This window comes from Tachypleus tridentatus, chromosome 13 (assembly GCF_004210375.1).
Source record: "Tachypleus tridentatus isolate NWPU-2018 chromosome 13, ASM421037v1, whole genome shotgun sequence".
Classification (NCBI taxonomy): Eukaryota; Metazoa; Arthropoda; class Merostomata; order Xiphosura; family Limulidae; genus Tachypleus; species Tachypleus tridentatus.
Window position 1 is genome coordinate 74378626 of NC_134837.1, and position 22069 is coordinate 74400694.

At 31.8% G+C, this 22069-nt stretch overlaps 1 protein-coding gene across 1 annotated transcript in view; it reads right to left on the reverse strand.

Moving 5' to 3' along the window:
* Window positions 1-449: 449 nt before the first annotated feature.
* The window catches only part of LOC143238593 (cell adhesion molecule Dscam1-like), a 34888-nt gene continuing 13268 nt past the window's right edge, over window positions 450-22069 (reverse strand). Inside the window, exons 4-15 of the mRNA XM_076478954.1 lie at window positions 20597-20767; window positions 18704-18848; window positions 18018-18166; window positions 16398-16529; window positions 15641-15796; window positions 15307-15377; window positions 11074-11311; window positions 10688-10786; window positions 8476-8664; window positions 7836-7985; window positions 6819-6943; window positions 450-3221 (exon numbers count right to left, since the gene is read on the reverse strand). Of these exons, the coding sequence (XP_076335069.1) occupies window positions 3168-3221; window positions 6819-6943; window positions 7836-7985; window positions 8476-8664; window positions 10688-10786; window positions 11074-11311; window positions 15307-15377; window positions 15641-15796; window positions 16398-16529; window positions 18018-18166; window positions 18704-18848; window positions 20597-20767 (1679 nt within the window). The 3' untranslated portion in view covers window positions 450-3167. The remainder of the gene's footprint in view (window positions 3222-6818; window positions 6944-7835; window positions 7986-8475; window positions 8665-10687; window positions 10787-11073; window positions 11312-15306; window positions 15378-15640; window positions 15797-16397; window positions 16530-18017; window positions 18167-18703; window positions 18849-20596; window positions 20768-22069) is intronic.

The window sequence follows — 22069 nt, forward strand, 5'->3', positions numbered from 1 at the left end:
TATTGAGAACATTAATTTGCAATTATTAGGATATTTAAACTACATTCATGTGATATGTTAATGGTTTGTATGAGCCATAGCAAGAGATGTAGCTCTACCATGGCATTTATGCAAGCTACTGGGTAAGAGCAAGGGTATCTTGAACTTTCAAAGATATGATGGGAATTGTGTTTAGCAAGAATGTCACATTTAAAGATTGGGTCTTTGTTCTTTTATCTAAAAAGGGTTATTATGAGAGATTATAAAGATTGGCACTTAATATGCTATACATCTACCACTAGGAAAATCTTTGGCCACCAACTGCCCATGACTAACAAGGAAAATAATGGCTGGATTGGCTTGCAAGGTACTAGCTCTAGTTACTATGTCATTCAGAATTCTTATACAGAATCTTTAAACTTAAATCTTGAGGCCATGAAATTGCAGTCAAGCAGGAAATATGTACAGACATTTTTATTGTTGCTGCTTAAATATTTAACTTCTAGAAATACACTGTACATTAACGTTTACATGACAACAAAGTGACATATTAATCACATAAACAAATCAGAAATTGCAAATGAAACATTAAACAATGGTACAAATAGCTACATATTCTATGAACAATAAAACAGTTATAAAGGAAGTGTCATTTAGAAGTTAAGCTTCATAACCTTATAAATGGAACATATTTCTCATCTAACCTTTTATGAAATTAATTCAACATTATATGAACAGGGCTTGTTTTTAAAACTGCCTATCCCTCTTCTGTTCCATCTACTAACTGAATACCTCACCATCATACTTTTGGAAGAAGTTTTAACACTATATATTTCATTTACTAACTGAAAACATCATATTTTTGGAAGACGTTTTAATGTTACACACCTCTTATCTATTAGATCTACTAACTGAATACATCATCAACATACTTTTGAAAGAAGTTTTAACACTACATATCTCTCATCTATCTCATTTACTAACTGAAAACATCATATTTTTGGAAGACGTTTTAACATTATGCATCTCTTATCTATTCCATCTACTAACTGAATACATCATCGTCACACTTTTGGAAGAAGTTTTAATGCTTTTTCAATCACTCAACAAATCTGTAAGCTGAACATATCTTCATCACCTGAAGAGATTTTTTCTATATACTGTGTATCTTTAGACTTACCTAATCCATCTGCAAACTGAATAATAAAATCACATGGGCAAGTAGCTTTTGTATTATGTAAGATATTGATCAATCAATCTGGTTGCAACTTAAATCTAACATTACTGTGTTAGCAGTTTTTTTCTTGTGTAATAACTGAATCCAGCACTATCAACAGGACAGGGATTACCTTTTATTCATTCATCTGCAAACAGAACACATCACCATAATGAGAGGCTTTTTATGTAATGAATCTCATAAAACCTCCATCTCTGACACAAAAACATCATAAATTTGGCAGGGATTTTTATACTATGGATTTCTCATCAAATCCTTCTACAAACTGAATGCTAAATCATCATTTGGATAAAATGTTTTATACTATGTGAATTTTTACCCATCAAATCTGTGATTGAATTCAAAAGTGTCATTGGACAGGTGCATTATGCATCTCTCACTCACTCCATCTACTAAATAAATTACTTGGACATAGAAAAGATACTGTGGAACTTACAGCAAATTCATTTATTAACTGCAACCAACTTCATTACTTAAACTTGATACTGTATACTATGGATCTCTTGCCCATCTGATCCATGACTTGAAAACATTATCACATACACAAAGCGTTTTATACTACAGACCTCACTCATCTGTGACCTGTAAACATCATAACTATTATGACAGGGTGTTTTGTACTCAGTTACTCAATCTGGGAAATGAGAATATTATCTCCACTTTGACAGGGTTTTTATGCTGTGGATCTTGCATCCAAACCATCTGCAAGTTGAAAATATAATCAACACTTTGATGAGGGTGGTTATACTATGGATCTATCACCCAAACCATTGGTAACTTGAGAATATCATCATCACTTTGACAGAGGTGTTTTTCAAACTATGGATCTCTCACCCAAACCATTTATAACTTGAGAGTATTACCACTACTTTGACAGAACTTTTTCTACTATGGATCTCTCACCTAACCTATCTGTGACTTGAAGATATCATCATCACTTTTGATAGGGTTTTTGTACTATTAATTTAAACCCAAATCATCTGTAACCTCAGAATATAATCACCACTTTGACAGGGGGTTCTTTTATTATGAATCTCTCACCCAAACCATCTTTAACTTGAAACCATCATCACCACTTTGACAGAGGGGTTTTATACTATGGATCTCTCACCTAATTCATCTGTTACCTGAAAATATCATCATTATTATGACAGGATATCTTTGTATTATGGATCTCTCAGCTAATCCATCTATTACCTGAAAATATCATCATTATTATGACAGGATATCTTTGTACTATGGATCTCTCAGCTAATCCATCTATTACCTGAAAATATTATCATTACTATGACAGGATATTTTTGTACTATGGATCTCTCACCTAATCCACTTATTACCTGAAAACATCTCTCAACCACTTTTGTGGATTTTTTTATACTATAGATTTCACAACCAACCCATCTGTTACCTGACAACATCATCAACACTTGGACAGGGGTCTCCTACAATAGATCTATCATCCAACTCATCTACAAACTGAATCTAACTCATTGCTTGGACAAGGAAATTTAAACTATGGATGTTTCATCCAACCTGTGGTGAACTGAATTCAACATCATCACTTGGAACCAAAAGGATTATAACCTGCAATTTGTTTTGTTATTTAGCAATCAAAGTACAAACTTTTGGATATGACAAACTAGTAACAAAAGCTATTTTAGTGACAACAAGTTAGTAAATTTTCTTATTATAGGATATTTTGTTCATAAATAAGTACACAAAAACGCTTTCCTTTTAGATCAATATGTGTACATTAAAAACATTTCTTAAACAGTCATGAGGCTGATGATAAAACAGCTTTCTATAATACCACAAATTACTGAGCAAAATCTCTTCAGAGTTGTACTTGATATATAAAAACACTTTCACATTACGACTGTGTTTGTAAAGAACTATAAATTTGTTTTATTATCGTTTCCTGAACTAAATCCTGATCCAACACTGTTCTTGGTTACGAAAGGACATAAGGAGGTTTCAGCTTTGTGTAGTGAGGCCCATTCTGAGGCTGAAAATACATGAAAGTTATTATGATTTGAATACGGATTTAAATTCTTTCAAGGTAATATCAAATAACGCTTATTTTTAAAACACTACATCACAATCATGAACATTCTCTACAGAAATTGTTAGTTAATAATAAATAATAAAATGAAAAGGGCAAAAAAGCTATTGGTCCATTATAATTACCAATCCATTTTGAGAACATTGTTCTTACACTTAATGTATTAACTGTCCTGAATTGCTTTTTGAATATTAATTCTGAAATTTTCTGCTAAATAAAGCAAAACCTGTAGTTACATTAGTGTTTATAAGAGTAGAAATATTTAGAGAAAAGAATCCAACATAATCATTGATTATATATTTATTAATTCTTGCACTTGTCCTTTTTCCAAGAAATCTCTCTCTACCTCAGTTTTAGTCATATGAATAAATCCTAATATTAAGTAAATCATTAACAAATATATTTCCAAGAGAAATCTTAAAAGTAGAATCAAATTCTTTCTCTAACAATATTTTACTTTGTCTACAAAAGTCTTCCAAAAAATATAGCTGTACCAATACATCTAATGCCATGCCATTAAAAATATTAATAAGTAAGGTAAATGTTTTTCCTCTTCACAATAGTTTTAGTTAATTTTGCAAATTACTATTTGTTGTTTCAGCTAGTAATGATTTCTTTGTATTATTTGAGCTTTCATTGATTATTGTAAAAAATAAGGCATTAGATTTGTGTATAAAAAGTAGCTTATAATTATGACTCAAAATGGATATTTAATTTTCTATTAACACTTTCTTCACTGCTACATTTCAGGATTCATTCATTCGTAAATCTTTCAAAGGTTTGTAGTCTAAAATCAGCTGCTTCCAAATATATGATCACATTTATCTGTGAGCATCCAAGTATAAATTAATATATATATTGCTTTATAAAGTACGAATGTTTTGTATCATTGATATTAGTGTGGCAATTCAGCAATCTGCACAACCTAGCAAATGAGCACTCTACAGTTTTAAGTTATTCACTATAATACTGAAAGCCATCTGAACATGAGAAATTACATTCTAGTTATAAACTGTAAGTCGCACAGTTTGAATAATTAAAAGGTTTTTACTACTACTTCCTATAAAATAATATATTCTTTAAGATGTAAAGACTGAGTAGGAGTTAATATAGAGTAATAAGTAGCTTTACGATAAGAATGTGTTTTAATATTTAGGTAAAGGTATGGGAGTAGGCCACATCACATTAAATTTTAAATGTGATGGAGTATAACCTGATGATGACATATGTTAGATAATGTGGTTTATGAATATACCATAGGTTTCTTCTTTTTGTGCTATTTTTTAATCTTCTGTTTGCTCTGTGTACTTGCATGTTTTCTCATAACAAATGGGGAAAAAATTATTAGTTTGATCTTACTTCAAATTACTCATATTTCTTTGTAATTTTCAAAACTGATAACACCTATTACCACCTGTAAAGGGCACTGCTTACAGTGACCTTGTTTCAGAAAGTTGAGGGCAATGCTCTTCATTGGTTATATAGATAATATTTAATGGTTTTGGCCCAGCCCATGTGCAGTGAGAATGACCAGTCACAGGGTAGCACAGTCGTATTAGTTAAAATTAAGATTTATTTGGAGGTAGAAACCATTCATTTAGTTAGTATTATTCAAAGTCTGATCCGAGCCTGATTCTAGATTTGACCTGGTACAGAAGTGAGTGGATATGTAACAAGAAATTTTAATTTTTGGGCTTTACTTATAGTTGCTGGAAAGTTACTGTCTTTAGCTGAAACATTTTGGCTGTAAATGTTTAGAAACGTTTTATTTGTTTTAAAGTGATATTTCCCATGAAAAGATGGGCATACAATCTAGAAATCGGTCACTAAGGGGAGATAGTCATCTGAAAGAGGAGTCATGTCAAGGAGAAATCCTTGCCTAGATGTATGTCTTTTGTCACTGCTGCAACAGTCTATGACAACAATCTCATTGTGGTTTATTATTCGGGAAGAATTTTTAATCTCTGATGCACACCAGTTGATAAGGTTCTCCTGTTAAGAGATGACTGATGTAATGACATGTTATTTGATGAATTAAAGCCTATTTGGTGGAAAGAAAGTTCTATAAAAGACTCCTAGACTAAAGCCAGCCAGAACACAACCCTAGCTCTGGTCACAACAACCCCTAAAGGAAGGACTAGCAACACTGTGCCAACTAGATGAGGGGGGGATAGAGTGGTGAGCCTCCCCAAACCAGGAGACATACTGCTGACATCAACGTGATTCTCAGAGAAGTTTATGGTTCAACAGAGAACAGGAATGAACTGCTGCATGCGCCTTGTTGCTCTGTTCCCCAAATTCAGTGTTCTACAACCCATTGGAGAAACAAGATATCTGAAAAATTGTAATAAATTTAATTGACAAAACCTTAAACCTCACAAAAGGTCTGTTTTGTTGTACTCACAGATTTCCATGAGTGAGGCAAAACAAACCACTCTTCTAACATTTAAAGATTTAGAAAGGAGTATCCAAATTGGTTTCTCTTGATGATAAGAAACCCACTTGAAATAAAAATGTATCTCAGAATGGCTGGTATGGGTATTAACACTTTTACTGATAAGCAAAACACAACGTTTTGACCTTCCTAGGTCATCTTCAGGTCAACCTAGGCTGAAACATTGTTTTCTGCTTATCAATAAAAGTGTTAATACCCATACCAACCATTCTGAGATAAACTGGTTTTAGCAATGTTTTAGAAATATCTGGAAGTCTTACATATATCAGGCAGAAAGTTTAATACTACCAAGTGTTGAGTCTGGATGGTTCATTGTACATTATTTCCTGATAAAGAAATTATTTGTTTAATTAACATTACTTTGAACCTAATCCTTGTTTTAATAGAGAAGTGACCATATGTAGTGCAAGTACATATATTGTGTTTTTGTTTAAGACTACAAAGCATTGTTTTCACCATGTGTTACACTTTTTGTCCCATCTCATTATTCCTTAGCATGAACTCAGTCTATACAAGTTCAATATTGTTTCACATAATTTCATCAAATCTCCTTTTTTGGCATACTTTTATCTGATATAGTTCCAAAGTATTTCCAGGTCACCTTAGAAAGCCACAATAACAACAGGTCAGCATCAGGTTAAAGTTCAACTGTAATGACATATAACCTGATGATGACCTAGTCCTATTGGTCAAAAAGCTATTAATTAAATACTAGTATTATAACACATTTGTACAAAAAAGTGTTTATTATTCTTTACGAATTTACTTAGTGTGAATTACATTTGATAATATTAAGTATGCATTTATTATTCCAGTTTCCCCTCAATCTATTCCTATGTACAAATTAGAATATCACTTCTTATAACACTGTTTTTATGTAAAAAAAAGAGAGAGAGAGATGGGCCTAAGCTCATGAATTTTGGGAATGCATATTGAAGAAAGTAAAAAGAACAACATACAGTTGATGTTTTGAGAATGTTATCAGCAAGATTTTAACAACTGACAGTAAGAAGAATATCCTAGTTCAAGATAGCCCACTTAAAACATTATTTTTTTAAAATAAATAATGACAAACATTCAGTTACCACTGTTCCACTGGGTATTTCCCACGCTACATCGTATACTCTGCTGTTACATGATGCTGAAACTCCAGATACTGAAGTACATGATGCACGTTGTTTATAAGCAACATAAAGCGAGGATTTTTTCACTGAAAAAAATTTGGAGTTTTAATTAATATAACCAAACTTTAACAATGAATAAGAAAAAAACCCTAAAATATCTATTTACTACTACTAAACAATATGTGAATCAATTTTAAACTAATTATGTACAGATTCAAATACATTAAACAAGTTAGTTGTTTTTTCCCATTAGATGTCTACAAGATTGTAAGTAGTTAAACAGATTGTGATTATAAACTTAAAAAGGTAAAGCAGCATTATTTGAAAGTTACGTTATATCCAGTGCACCATTGAAGGTTTTTTTCACTTGTAATATAAACCTGAATAAATCAATTAATAACTAAACACAATAATAATAATATCTAGGCTTAATTATTCTTTTTGAATTAACAGACAAGATAGATCAAAATAAGCTCCTATATAAGATGTTTACAGAAATATGTTTCAACATTTTCTTGTTTTTTTGGATGTAGTGTTTTATTTAACCCTGTTCTGAAAATGGCTAATAAACATTTTCAATTTATTTGGACAGGTACGTCAGGATTGTTACAGTTGAAGGTTAGTTATGGATAGAGAATTTATTTCTTTAAGAAATTACCTATGTCAAACATGGTGCTTGCTATATTTTGCAGTTTTTACACCCATTTCTGGAATATATAATAGTTAACTTATTAACACACATGATTTCATTACTATATATAATACATTAAAGTTAATCATTTTTGCTACATAGTTAATTCCAATTCTTAATCTTTATTCTTTATTTATTAGTAATGTAATTAATCCTAACTATTATTTCTTACATATTAACCATGAGCTGGCCATAACCTCTTTCCTTCTATCATTTCAGGAGCTGAAATCAAATGAAACTTTGAACTCTGTTTATAAGACAACACAAACTGTATCACATTTGCATACCTTGAACAAATCGTGTTCTTTTGAGACAAGCCCAAGCAATCACTACAACACAGATGACCACCGTAACTGAGGCTGCCACTGGTATAACAAAATACATCTCAAAGTAAAAGGACACTGCATCAGGGGTTGCTGATGTTTTGAGATCAGATCCTAAAAACAGTATTAATAAAACATGGTGCTCTTTAAACCGTAAAAAATAATAAGGTGGCTTCTCTACCCTATCTGGCAAAAAATTTATAGACTAATTCACATGCAGGCAAAATTTAAATGTGTAAATGATATTATATAAGTTTCAAAACTTATAAAAGTAAAAGAAGTCTAGGGTTTTCCAGTAATACTGGACAATTACGTTTAATACAACTCTATCAAATATACAGAAGAATATTGTTTGGAAACTACAGTTTTTATATATACTTTAGTTTTATATCTTAAGGAGAAATTAAATATCAAGTTTTGGTCTATTTGTTTGCAAATTAAATAAATAAACTCTTGCTATCCTAAGTGGAAAAACTAATAAACTTCTATCACATTCTAGGTTTAATCATAAAATAGAGGCTTTTACTTTGATTTATATAGAACATAAGAGGTCTATATTTGCTGTTATTCAATAAGGGATGGAAGGAATATAAACACAATATACCTTTTTTCCTTTCAATGACTACCAGCAAGGGAGAAGAGAATTTACCACATCCAAACTTGTTATAAGCAGCTATATGAATAGTGTAATGTTGACCACTGTTAAGATCTTGGATGGTATATTCTTGAAGTGATCCCGGAATGTGAAGTTTTTGTTGTCTGTTAGTAGAAATTCCATATTCCAACAGGTACTCTTAGGAATAAGAAAATCTTTATGGTTTTCCAATTTAAATTATTATGAATTGCAGTTTCGGGGTTTAATAAAGGAAACAAAAAAGAATAAGAAACAAAACACAAACATTCTTATTCTATATTTTGTTTAAACAATCACTAACAGATTTCAAATCTTCATTCAGACTTTTCTGTTACTATTCTTAAAAGAATGAGTTTGGAAACCATTAATGACTCACTCTCATCATGTTTGGATAACAATTTACAGATAGTAATTCATGATGATGAGAAACCCGCTTGAAGTAAAAATGTATTCTCAATGTATGGGTATTAAAACTTTAATTAAAATAAAGTATAGAACAAAGTTTCGACCTTCTGAGGTCATCTTCAGGTTGAGAAAGAGAGTTTGCAACTGACCATTGCTGTGCACATGTCTTAGGGAAAAAAAAGAGTATAAACAGGTATGGTATTGTAGAAGGCATTGTAGTTAGATATTAGGTTTATGTTTTATTACAGCAAAGCCACATCGGGCTATCTGCTGAGCCCTCTGAGGGGAATCAAACCCCTGAATTTAGCATTGTAAATCTGAAGACTTACCACTGTACCAGCAGGGGACATAGATGTTAGATTATTAGTTAGTATTGGTATAAAGGTGTTCCTTGGTATTGGTTTAATTTTGGTTTGAATTGTTGTATAAGTAGTGCTTCTTTGATTTTACGTTTGTTTGTATTTGTTTACCTACTTAATATGTTAATGTTTTCTATGATTATGTTGTGCTTATTTGATTTGCACTGTTCAAAAATGTGTGAAGGTGTTTTTCTGTGTTCTTTGAATCTAGTTTCCATTTTTCTACTTGTTTCTCCAACATAGAAGTTATGGCAGTTGTTACATTGTATTTTATAAATAATGTTGGCATTGTGTTTATCAGTGTAGTTTTACATGGTATGGACTTTAGTTTTGTATCTGGTTTTTGAATAAATTTACCATTTACTGGAATATTGTGTTTTGTTACAAGTTTTTTCCAAGTGTTGGTTAATTTTTTGCAGATTTCAAAAATATATGGTATACAGCAATGTAAGATTTTGTAGTTTTTTTGTTTCTTGAAATTTATTATTGTTTGTTTGTTGTTGACTGTGTTGCTGATCTAGGTGTGTGTGTGTGTAAAATTTTTTCAACAGTTTTTGGAAGGAATTTGTTAGTGTTGATGAAGTGTCATTTTATTTTGTTTATTTCATCCTTAATTTTATTGGGTGAGCATAGTTTTAAGTTGACATTGTCAATGGTCAGTTGCAAACTCTCTTTGTTTACCTGGAGATGTCTTAAGAAGGTTAGAAACTTGTTCTGTACTTTATTTTAATACCCATACCAGCTGTCTTGAGAATACAATTTACAGATAGATCTAACTAGGTGAAACAATTCTACTTCATAGACTAGTTGTAGTATTAATTCAACGTTTTCTTAATAAATAATTAATCTTAAATGCTCTGAACTTCTATTTCTAATAGTTAGCATTTATTTTATCATGCATATATCTTTAAGATTAATTCCATCACTGTTGCAACATGTGTGTCTTCTGAAGGCACCACTTTTTTTTTTTTAATTAATTAATCTATTTGGGGTGGGGGGATGGAAAAAGTAACTAAAATGGATCGTCTAGTATTCATTACTATTATATATCACTGTACATTGATTAATAAGTCATATGACAGTATATTAAGACATTAGAAGCCTTCACATCTGAGCTATGGATTATTACTTCTATGTTGAACTTGTATTGTATACTATCTCAATTTTTTATTTGTATTTGTCAGTTAATTTTTATATTAATTTTGAGTCTGAAATTAGGGGAGCAGAGAATCTAAACTAGATAGGCAATCTCCCCCCCATGGTACTGGAACTGTGATAAACACGAAGTAAACATTTCTAGTTTACCTCTGAAGAAGAAAGATTGACCTTTAAAAAGTGCTCAGGTTTTAAGATTTTTAATATGAAAACTTCTTTGAACTTCTCTGACATCAAACATGAAATGGTATAGTATTACTTACGAAATACAGGTTCTTTCATATTTGCTGGATTTGTCCAGGTGACAGTAGCAGAATTCCATTGCACATCATGGACTTTAAGTTCTGGTGGAGGTGGAGGATCTTTAAAATTCCAAATTGAAATTTTATGTGCATATATTAATTAATTTCTTTTATTTCAAATTTAAGTTTATGACTACATCTTGAAAACTGTTTTTAAGTATGAAGCCGTACAATGGGTAATCTGTGTTCTACCAACTGCAGATAATGAAACCCAATTTTTAGTGTTAGAAGCCCTTGGACTTACGGCTGACCCATAGGAGGTTTTAGTTATGTAATAGCACAACATAAAACTGTCACTGAATACTTTATTATTTGAAGTAAAACAGACAGTGACTTAAAAGATTTACCTCCTGCTAAAGTTTGACACACAAACTCATCTGAAGGTGGGCCAGTTCCAGCATTGTTGAAGGCTTTCACTACTACTGTATAGCTTGTAGAAGACTGAAGATTTTTAAGCACCATGTGTTGTAGTTTATTGTTTGTTGTGGGGATAGTTTCAAACATAAACGATGATGTAGTTCCTTTCTTTTTGTACCCTATGTGGTATCCTTTCAACAGCCCATTGTGATTCTCTGGTGGTGGTGGCTGAAATATGTATAATATTATGTCAAATACATGATCGTATTTACCTATGAATATGTATAAACCCAAAAATTATTTACCTCTACAATTTGTAAAAAAATTGAAACAGGATGGTATAAACAGGAGTTAGAGCAAAAATGAGAATAATCTAGAATAACAGGAAAGTATGTCAGAACAAAGTGATGGTGTCTACAAAAATATCTTAACAATCCTGAAGAAATATATGAAATAAACTCATAATGGCATCAGAGAACACAAAATATCAATTTAACACTTGCTTGATATAATGTAGTTAAATGTTCCATTTAACCACACACAAACAAGAATCGTAACAGATCCAGTATAGTCTTCTGATGGCTGATGGTCTGATCAAATTTTTACATTAGGAACAATTGGTGACATAACTTCCTGAGCACATCTGTCTGCAACTATATGCACAAATCAAAATATGAGTAACTTTGGAGGTACTGGGATCATGGAAAGAATTTCATCTTCTTTCCACCTACTGTATGAATTTTACTACACCTTGCTGCTATGCAGGTCTCTTCATGAGGTTTTTTTATCCTTGGCTAGCTCTATGCAAATCTTCTTAGAATCAGTATGGTGATTAGTTCTTTCCTTCTTGAATCACACAGTGCAGTGACCAGTTTCTGTACTTTTTTTTTTCACTGCAGAATCTGTCTGACCCTGAGAGCATGACAAGTTTTAAAATGTTTTTTGGATCACTTGATATCAACTTTACCAATGTTGAACAGTAATGAAACTGAATTACATCCTTTAATTACAGTCTTCTGGTGAAATACCACAGATCATTTTATAATGATATGACTGAATTCATGGGCAGGTATGAACCTTTACTTATCTAAAATGGAATGTGTTCTTCATTTCATCAATGTCTGAGAAATCTGTGATGATTGTTCTTTGATTTACACACACTGCATGGAACAGTACATTATTCTTACCTTATTTTTTTACACTGCTGCATCCCACTAAACAAAAAGCTCTTAGTGGATGTTCTGTAAACAGGTCATTGCAAGCTCTTCATATCAAATTATATACAATCTGTATGTACTTGTTGTCTAGAATACCTAGGAACTTCTTCCATGTAGCATTGTATTTTCATTACACTCCACAACTTTCTACTTGCATTGTGTCCATTCCTAAGAGGCGTTCATCACATTATACCTTTTAATCACGCTAATGATAGTGCTGATTCCTGAAACTGTTGCATGAGAATATTAGCATATAAGAATGCCAGCTCATCAAAGCTTTTGTACTTGCTTCCATCCATGGCTGGTATAAAAAGCCACTGCATCTTTGAAACACACAGTACTGATTTATGTAGTAGGTTTGAATGATCAACAGTACCCTCTGCATGTGTTTCCAGGACACGTGTAACATGTGATTTCATAGTTATTTGTATTGTTACATCATATTAGCCAGCACAGCTCTCAGTAGATGACTCAGAATTGCTTCTAGATATAAACTGTTGACATTCTATAACAATAAAGGTTTTTCGAAACAATAATTCAAGGCTAACCAAGTCAAATTTGCTTCCAGCTTTCAATATTTGACTTCTTTTTCTTATTAACAAGTGTTTTCTGTGAGGATTGAGTGACTGGGCTGTGGAAGTTACCATTTTCTTCTGTTGGAGAAACAAAAGGGTTATTCAGTTCAGTCCTGCATCAGTTGTTCCTAAAAGAGATTACAGATATACACTGGCTTCTTACATGTCAGTTCAATGATCCTACTATTGCATTTTGAGGTTCTTGATAACCATTTTTTTTCTAGCCAAATCAATACCTATTATTCAATTAAAGAAATCCTGATGTTTGACTTGGTACTTACTGGATACTCATGTAGAGATTTTTGCATGGTTTTGAGTATTCATTCCTACCTTGTTTTGGTACTTTTTGGCGTTGTTATCCCTACAGCATACTTAATTTTTATAAATGTTTTATTACTTGTTATTATTAGCTGCCTACCATTCAATGTACCTGTGAGTAATTGGAATTAATTAATGTAATTAAAATTAGTTGTAATTTTATATTATGCTATAATATCTTAATTATATAAGTAAGCTTGTGCATGTTTTCTAACAGCAAAGTCACATTGGGCTATCAGCTGTGTACAGAGGAGAATCAAACTCCTAATTTTATGTATGGGCAAAAAAATATATTTTGTTAATATTACTAATTGTGGATAGATGCTGTATGTTGTCAATTATACATGTTTCTACCAATAGAAAATAATTACAAACCCATATCAGTGAATATTTAGAAGAAACAATTATTTCAATATTTGCTCTTGGTTTTCTATTCTCCCTCATTGTAGCTGCCTTAAAAAAACAACAACTGATAAATGACACAACTGTATAAAGTGTATATAGTTTATATATATATTAGGCATTTTACATATAAGAATCAAAATATGTACTTGATTTTTATCTAAGTATAATGTAAAGTTTATTTGTTAAATATTACACTTACTTCAAAGTGCTGGCAAAAGTTTCTGATGTTACTTGAAAGGTGTGTTACAGTAACTCATAACATGATAGTTTTGTGTTTTGTCTAAAAATATGATATATTACAGTAACTCATAACATGATAGTTTTGTGTTTTGTCTAAAAATATGATATATTCAGATAGATATTTCCACAGTAAGCACCATTAGAGAGGAAATAAATTTTATAGAATAAACTTTAAACTAAAAAAAATGTAACATGGCTGAAACACGGCTGTCAGCCTAAGACTCATAACACAAAACCTCTTATATTACTGTGAATATCAGTTGTACTTCTAGCTTAACAATCGTTTATTGTATTGTTTTTTAAAACTAACATTAGGAATCTTTATAGTTTTTGTCTAAAATCTAAAAATGAAATTAAGTTTCACCACATCACTTTTCAACAGAAGGCCTTATTCTCTCTATCTTCATACCTCATTATAAAAAAATTCTTAATACTCTTAATACACCACAAATAAACAATGGTGACTACAAACAAAAGCATGGGAGATCCTAGATGGACCAATAACTTAGTATAATGTGTGACTTTACTGCAATCATTGAGAGACATTTAAACTGTCTGTAAAATATCTCAGGAAAGGCCACAACTTCTTCCATAAGTTATACGTACATGATGTTGAAGGCCATTTGTCACATTCTGTGTCATAAATATAGGCCTAAAACTGTACATCTATTCCTGACATTTGTTACCGTGTTTGTAATTTTTATTTCAAAACTGATTATTCATTATTTAATAATACATGTGCATAATTTGATGAATAAAACTCCATAATAATTGAAATACATAGTACTAATGCATTGAAAGGGAAACAGTGCGACACTGTCTTAATGGGCTAATTTGAACTTTATGCACTACTAGATGGGGTATCTGTCCCTTGGATGGAAGTTATGTAAATCCATGATTAAACAGAAACTGCAAAATGAAAATTTGTATGTATTGTTGAATGGACCCAATGAACGTCCATAATAATTTTTGCGAAGATCCATCTACGCTCTGTAAAGTAGTTACATGGACATGCAACAGGTGACACACAATACTATTGTATATGTATTGGATATTTTATGCAGATTAAATAGGACTGTTTGAAAACAAAGGCTTGTTTAACGCTATAATTTCTTATATATGTTTAAAATTTCATACAGCCTTATTATAGGTTCAGAACTAGGTTGTGCAGGCTAAGGCTCTCTTCCTAGAATTAGACTAGATTTACATGGGTTTGTTTTGGATTATTTACCAAAAACAGATGTTCTTTACCACGCCCAATCGTTACAAACCACTGGTTTTTTTTTCTGTTAACATCAATAGGAAAATTGTGGAAAGAGAGAGGTTTGATGTATCATATATCATTATTGCACCTTGGAACAAAACACTGACAAGAGACCATTGTTCTTTTTATGTTTTTATTAAGAGCCTTGTTCTTGATTTAGGATGGTAGACACATGACATACGAGTACTAAATACAAAGACATACCTTCCAAGATATCTCTAAACTACGAGAATCGACAGGTTCTACTAAGAGGTCAGTTGGGGGCATGTCTGGTTCTAAAACAAGAAAAAAATGTTAATCAAATAAAAAAAATATTTGCTGAAATGTATATAGACCTGACTCACTTAATCATATAGAAACATGGTTCCTTGCTATTGTTATAATTCTAAGAATTAAAATTCTACAACTTTAGAAACTATTCTATTATACTACAAAGACGATTAGAACTTTAAAAATTCCAGCTTTCTAAATACCATTTCTTTCTTAATCTTCTATACTGTACATTTTCAAGAACAAAAAGACTGGAATTGACCTATACCTTCCTCCTCTGTATTGAAGGTAGCCATTTCAGAAGGTTGACCAATGCCGACATCATTCTTTGCTAAAATCTGGACAATATATTCAAAGCCAGCACGAAGATCATTAAGCAAAGTTGTTGTTTCAGTGTTAGACACGGATATTTCTTGAAGCGCACCTGAAAATTAACATTACTTATTACAGAAAAAAGACAGAGAAAACAAACGAGTTCAGGCAACCTACAGAAAAACATTTAACACACTTGTTAATCTTGGCTTGACAGCAAACAGTACACATACACACAAACTGGTAAGTTTAAAAACAAGCATACCAATATCGTTATAATAGATGTCTATACATTCCTCTCTATGTCCTATTTATTTCAAGAGGGCAGAATCTTGTATCAGCTACTAATAAATAAATTTACACTGGATTGAATTGAGAGTTACTAATTTTTGCCATAGAAAAACTAAATTCTGCATCACCTTGTTCGATTTTATTTGTAATAATTAATGTTTTAGAAATAATTTAGTTTTTTACTTCCTTACAATTGCGAACATCTAATTAAAGATGTTGTTATATTTAAATTTTATATCTAGAATGTCTAAAAAACAACAACAAAACCTTTTACACTATTATAGGTAGCTTGTAAACTAAGTTTAACAGTAAACATAAGTGCAGAAATAAATTATTCAAAAGTCCAACATTCAAGCATTTTAAGATCATTTGTAGGTACTGAAACATTAAACTTTAATTTTCATTCGAAACTTTCTGCATACCTGATTTTTTCCAGTATCTAATAATATATAATATAATTGGTGGATTGACACTAGGTGGCGCTCTCCACACAACTCTGGCTGATCTGCTGCCTATATTCACAAATCTGACATCTAAAGGACTTGATGGAGGTTCTATATAAAGAAATTGAAATAACTGAGAACCAAAAACACATAAGCAACCAGTTCACCATCCAATGTTTGGGTTAAAACAATAAAAAACTTCAGGATGTTTTGATTTATACCCTTGACTAAACCATGCTTTCAGTAAACGTGTAGTTTCTGTACTTATGAGTTAGAATCTCTGTTATAGGTAAGTGTTTGAACATATATTGTAATAAACAAACTTTAACATTAGGAGTCTAAGAAAAATGATGTTTTGGTGTTTGTGCTGGAGACTTCACATGATGGAATTGTTACCAGAGACCAAAATATCATTAACCACAAACCTCCAAGCACAGCCACATAGGAGAATGAAAGTCTGAACAATGTACGCTGTCAAAACAGCTTTGATAAAACGTCTAAACGGTAAACCTCTCTATAAACACACATATAATGTTTCAAGTATCATTATTATAAAACAGTATACGCTAAACTTGCACTTTCTATTTCCCGGTAATTATTGTATTAAATTAAAATACGTAAACTTGTGATACCTGTAATTTGAATTACTTTTACTTTGGATGAGTTACACTACTCTTACTATTAAAGTGCATTAAATAACTTATGTCTTCAAAGTATTGAGATTTGGCATTTCTCGTTTAACAACCTACTATAATCCCACGTTTATCGGTTATTTCTATTATACTAGGTAGTCCGGTATAGCAAGGTAATTACGGCAATCTCAGGGTCGTGGGTTCGAATCCTGGTCAAACCAAACATGCTCGTTCTTTCTACTATTCATTGGTAAAAAAGTAACCCAATCGGTGGCAGTGAGTAGTGATGACTAGCTGCCTTCCCTCTGGTCTTACACTGCTAAATTAAGGACGGCTAGCGCAAATAGTCCTCGAGTAGCTTTGCGCGAAATTAAAAAAACAAACAATTACAAACAATTACACGATATTAAAAAAGAACCTTTTTGTTACATGCAGTTAAAATACGGGGAATTTCTTTGACCAAAAGAATTGCCCCCTTCCCCCGCTAGTGCAGCGGTAAGTCTACAGATTTACAACGCTAAAATCAGGAGTTCGATTCCCCTAGGTGGGCTCAGCAGATAGTACGATATGGCTTTGCTGTAAAAAACACACACACACCAAAGGAATTAATTGTTTAATACATAACGATGCCTCTAGAGTATAAAACTTTGTGAGAGTTTAAACACATAGAGAAATATCTTAACAACTGAAATAGCTTGTCGCAGACAATTAAATTTGTTCCAAATAAACTTCAGTATTCCCAGTGAAGGTTAAATATAAACTACTATTTAGTATTTATCAAAGTACAAATGATATTTTATTTGACTTTTCTTTCTTTTAATCGTAGGTTAAACCTTTGTTATTGTTTTCTTATGGCTTGACGTCTAATTCACGTCACATTTCTCTCTTTCCCCTTTTGTTTATCTTTCAAACTTCGTGAACTAATTAAAAACAATCTTGTAATTACCATTTTAATGATGCTACTAACCGTTTATTTGAAGCTGAATCGTGCCTTGCGCTTCACCATAATTATTTTCAACCTTACATATGAAACGTCCTTCATCTTCTCGTTCACTCTCGTTGACAACAAGATTTGCTTGTAAGCCATCAACTGCTTCTTCCTCAAACTTATCATACCTTGATACAATTATTTTAATATATTTTTTATATTAGTACATTAATAATTTAAGAAACTTTTTACACAACTTAAAATAAGTTTTTAAAAATTTAATTTAAATAAGAAAATTATAATCACATCAGATGCCTCTAGAGCATAAAACTTTGTGAGTTTAAACACATAGAGAAATATCTTAACAACTGAAATAGCTTGTCGCAGACAATTAAATTTGTTCAAAATAAACTTCAGTATTCCCAGTGAAGGTTAAATATAAACTACTATTTAGTATTTATCAAAGCACAAAAGATAGTTTATATGACCTTTCTTTCTGTCATTCGTAAGTTAAACCTTTGTTATTGTTTCTTATGGCTTAACGTCTAATTCACGTCATACATCTCACTTTTTTTTCCCCTTTTGTTGATCTTTAAGACTTCTATAAGAGTCATTTTGGCAGAACAATATAGAGGCGTTTTTGCCCATTTTTATTTTTTGTAATTTTATGTCAGAGTTTAAATACGAACGTTTCATGCAGTAAACATTTAAACCTTTTTGCTTACCTGGAAAAACTTTTGTCAATGCTATTTCCGTTTTTTATCCAAGATATCGTTAGAGGGCGCTCCCCGCTCACAGCACATTGTAACAAAGTGCTTTCACCTTTCCTGATAGATTTCGACCCTTCTACTACTATTATATTAGGAGGCACTGAAATTTCGTAACATTAACTTTCAGATATCTAACAAAATGATAATAATCGAATGGAGAATAAAGTAAAGATTATAGAACATAATCTCAAGTAGTTATTAAAGAGAATGATTATTATAAACCGCTTTTTTGTTTTAAAAGGACGATTTTAAATTCAGAAACGCTTTACAAATAAAATCGTTGACAGAACTCTCTGAGAAAACACTACCACAATTTCTTTTTTTTTCTCAAACAAGAGAAATTTATAATATTTCATGATCCAAGGTCCGAAATTCGCAAAATGTCTAATCGATCCTTCACAAAAGACTAATTTATCCATATCGGTTTAAAATGGTTTGATCTATGAACATGTAAATTATGTTTCATCAGTTTTTAAAGAAACACATAATTGCACATATGTATGTGGATATATGTTTAATGTTAAACAAAAACGCTTTAATATAAAACAACAGTTTTGAATTATATCACTCATGGAATGTATATAATCTTTATATTTAGTCAGACAAACACACAAAATAACGCGAACGGATATTACTATTTTAATACTATCCGAGAGGTAATTTTTAACCGAAATGTTAATATTCAGGATTTTTCGTTTGGATTTATCCAGCCATTCACATGTTCCAGACTTTCTTTTTACTTCAGATATCATGGGTATTTTCCATAATATTTAAAAATAGGCTATGGATCCCCGTAGAGCTAGAGGCTCCATCTGGTGATTAAAGAAAAGATGCTTTCACGAGACGAAAACAAAACTACGATTCTAAGAGAAAAGTACAGAACTGTGTGTTTGATGACAGGGTAAAATAAGGAGAGAATGTTTAAACTTACCTTTTTTTGCTCTTCTAGTTGAGCCTGCTAACTGGTCAAGGTCAACCAAACAACGCGAATTTCGGACCCTGTCCTGATCAAGGTCTACTCTAACTTATACATTTACGCTTTGTCAATTTAAAAACATACAGTTGGATGAGAAAATTATTTTTGCACAAACTTCCGATTAAATAATTCCAATAATAATTTATGCAAGTGACAATTCCAGTAAAAACTCGATAAAGCAAAAATGTGCAAGTTTCTTTCGTATCTATATAGTAGATTCTTTCTAAATTTCATAAAAACGATAAATATTTATATTTTTTTTCGTACTTCTAGTTTGTTCAAGTTCAATAAAACTGGGGTAAAAAAAAGGTTACTTTGAAAATAATCAGATTATTAGTTAGTTTTAATGTATTTGCTTTCTTTCTTTTTTTATTTTTACCAATTTGGCCAGGTGGATAAGGCACTACACTCGTAATCCGAGGGTCGCGGGTTCGAATCCCAGTCACACCAAACATGCTCGCCCTTTCAGTTGTGGGGGCATCATATATTGCAGTCAATCCCACTATTTGTCGATAAAAGAGTAGCCCAAGATTTGGCGGTGGGTGGTGATGACTAGCTGCTAAATTAGGGACGGCTAGCGCAGATAGCCCTCATGTAGTATTGCGCGAAATTCAAAATAAACAAACAATCAAGACAATACACTTTAAACTCGTAACAACGTTGTATATCAATTTCGTTATGAATAATTGACTTCGATTTTCACTCCAAGCTATAACGTAGTAAAATATAGTTTTCAGTTGAAACTTTTTTCTCTCCGTTACATACGTGCTACTCATTTACTTGACGGGTGTGATTTTTTATCGCCTTATGTCTGCTTTAACAGTAAAAAAGAATAATTTTATATCGTAACACATTGAATAATTTTAACATACCATGTAATTCAAGTCGAATAGAGGCTGTAATCCCTTCATCTATACCATTTTCAGCGTAACAGGTGTAAAGCCCCTCGTCTGCATTTTCCACCGAATTAATCGATAAAGAACCATTGTCCCAAATCTTCGTTCTGTAATCGCTTTGAAGGACAACGTCTTCAGTGCGGAAGTCTGAAAGGTAGTGAAATCGAGTGAGAGAGAGAAAAAAACAAAACATAAATAAGGCTTCACTTATAAGAAGTATTGATTTTACATTAATAATCGCGCGGATAAGAAATTATAATTTAAGACGTTGGAGGGAGTGTTACGCTATACTGTTGATTTACTGTAGGTCGTTACAAAATAAACTCTTTCTCTTTAAAAATATCTACGAATTGTGTTCGACATTAAATGGTGTATGGTTAAGAGTTTTGAAACTCTGAAAAAAAAAATGTATCTTACACCGTGCACATGCATCAGGGACCGGCAATATTTCATGGTATGAGAGGTATTGTGTTCAGAAGTATGGAGTAGCAGATAAATATAATTTTTGGAGATCCACAAGTTACGTACTAGACTACAGTTGGTCTAACAACTGTACATACCAAAACTGACCAGCAAAAAAACTAATCAAAGTACTTTTTGCACTCAGTCTTTCTTTCTCTAACTTTAAAAGAATATTTTTCTTTTGAGTAGAAAGTTATTTAGGCGTATGCAAGGTAAACTTTTCTTTTTTAATATGGACATTACAGAGAACCCAATGTTTACAGTTAAAGAGCTGCATGTAGCTCTAGATTTACGGGTTATAGATGTAGTTCACCAATTGTAACTTCCCACCCATACAAGTTTTATACATATACACATATTTCTTAGACCCTATGTGTTTGTGTGGAAATTCAGAAGTGACATCAACAGTATACGTAGTATCTGGATGTGTTTTTTTATTTAGTAAGGCCCTATTCTAATGCCCACGCCCCTTATTTATGGAAATGATCATTTTAAGTATATCTTATTTTATTATTGTAGTCTCTATATCTTCTTTCCGTTAGTGCGTTTCGAGCGTTCTTAGATCCTTCTGTTTTCAGTCTCTCGCAAGTGGGGACACTCCAGTGTGAAAATCTGCGCCAACCATAAGTACACGTTTTAAAATATCTTCCTTTACGTCTCAATTCCAATTTCAGTTTGGGTTTGCTTCTAAAATATTTAATATCACAGCTATTTATGATAAATGTAGCAATTTCAAGTAAGTATAATTTTTAGCAAATTTCAGCATAATGCCAACTTTAATGTCTGATAAAATAACTAGCTGTATTTCATCTTGTATATTTGATTTTTTTTCACGTTTCATCTCGTTCTCATAAACATGTGTTTTCGACCCCACACTACTGCAGCTATCTCCGGTTCTCTGTATATTAAATATTCACAATCACGATTACCAACGCCATGAGAGGTTTACTGTAACACTACTGTCACGAGAGGTAAGTTGTAATAGTA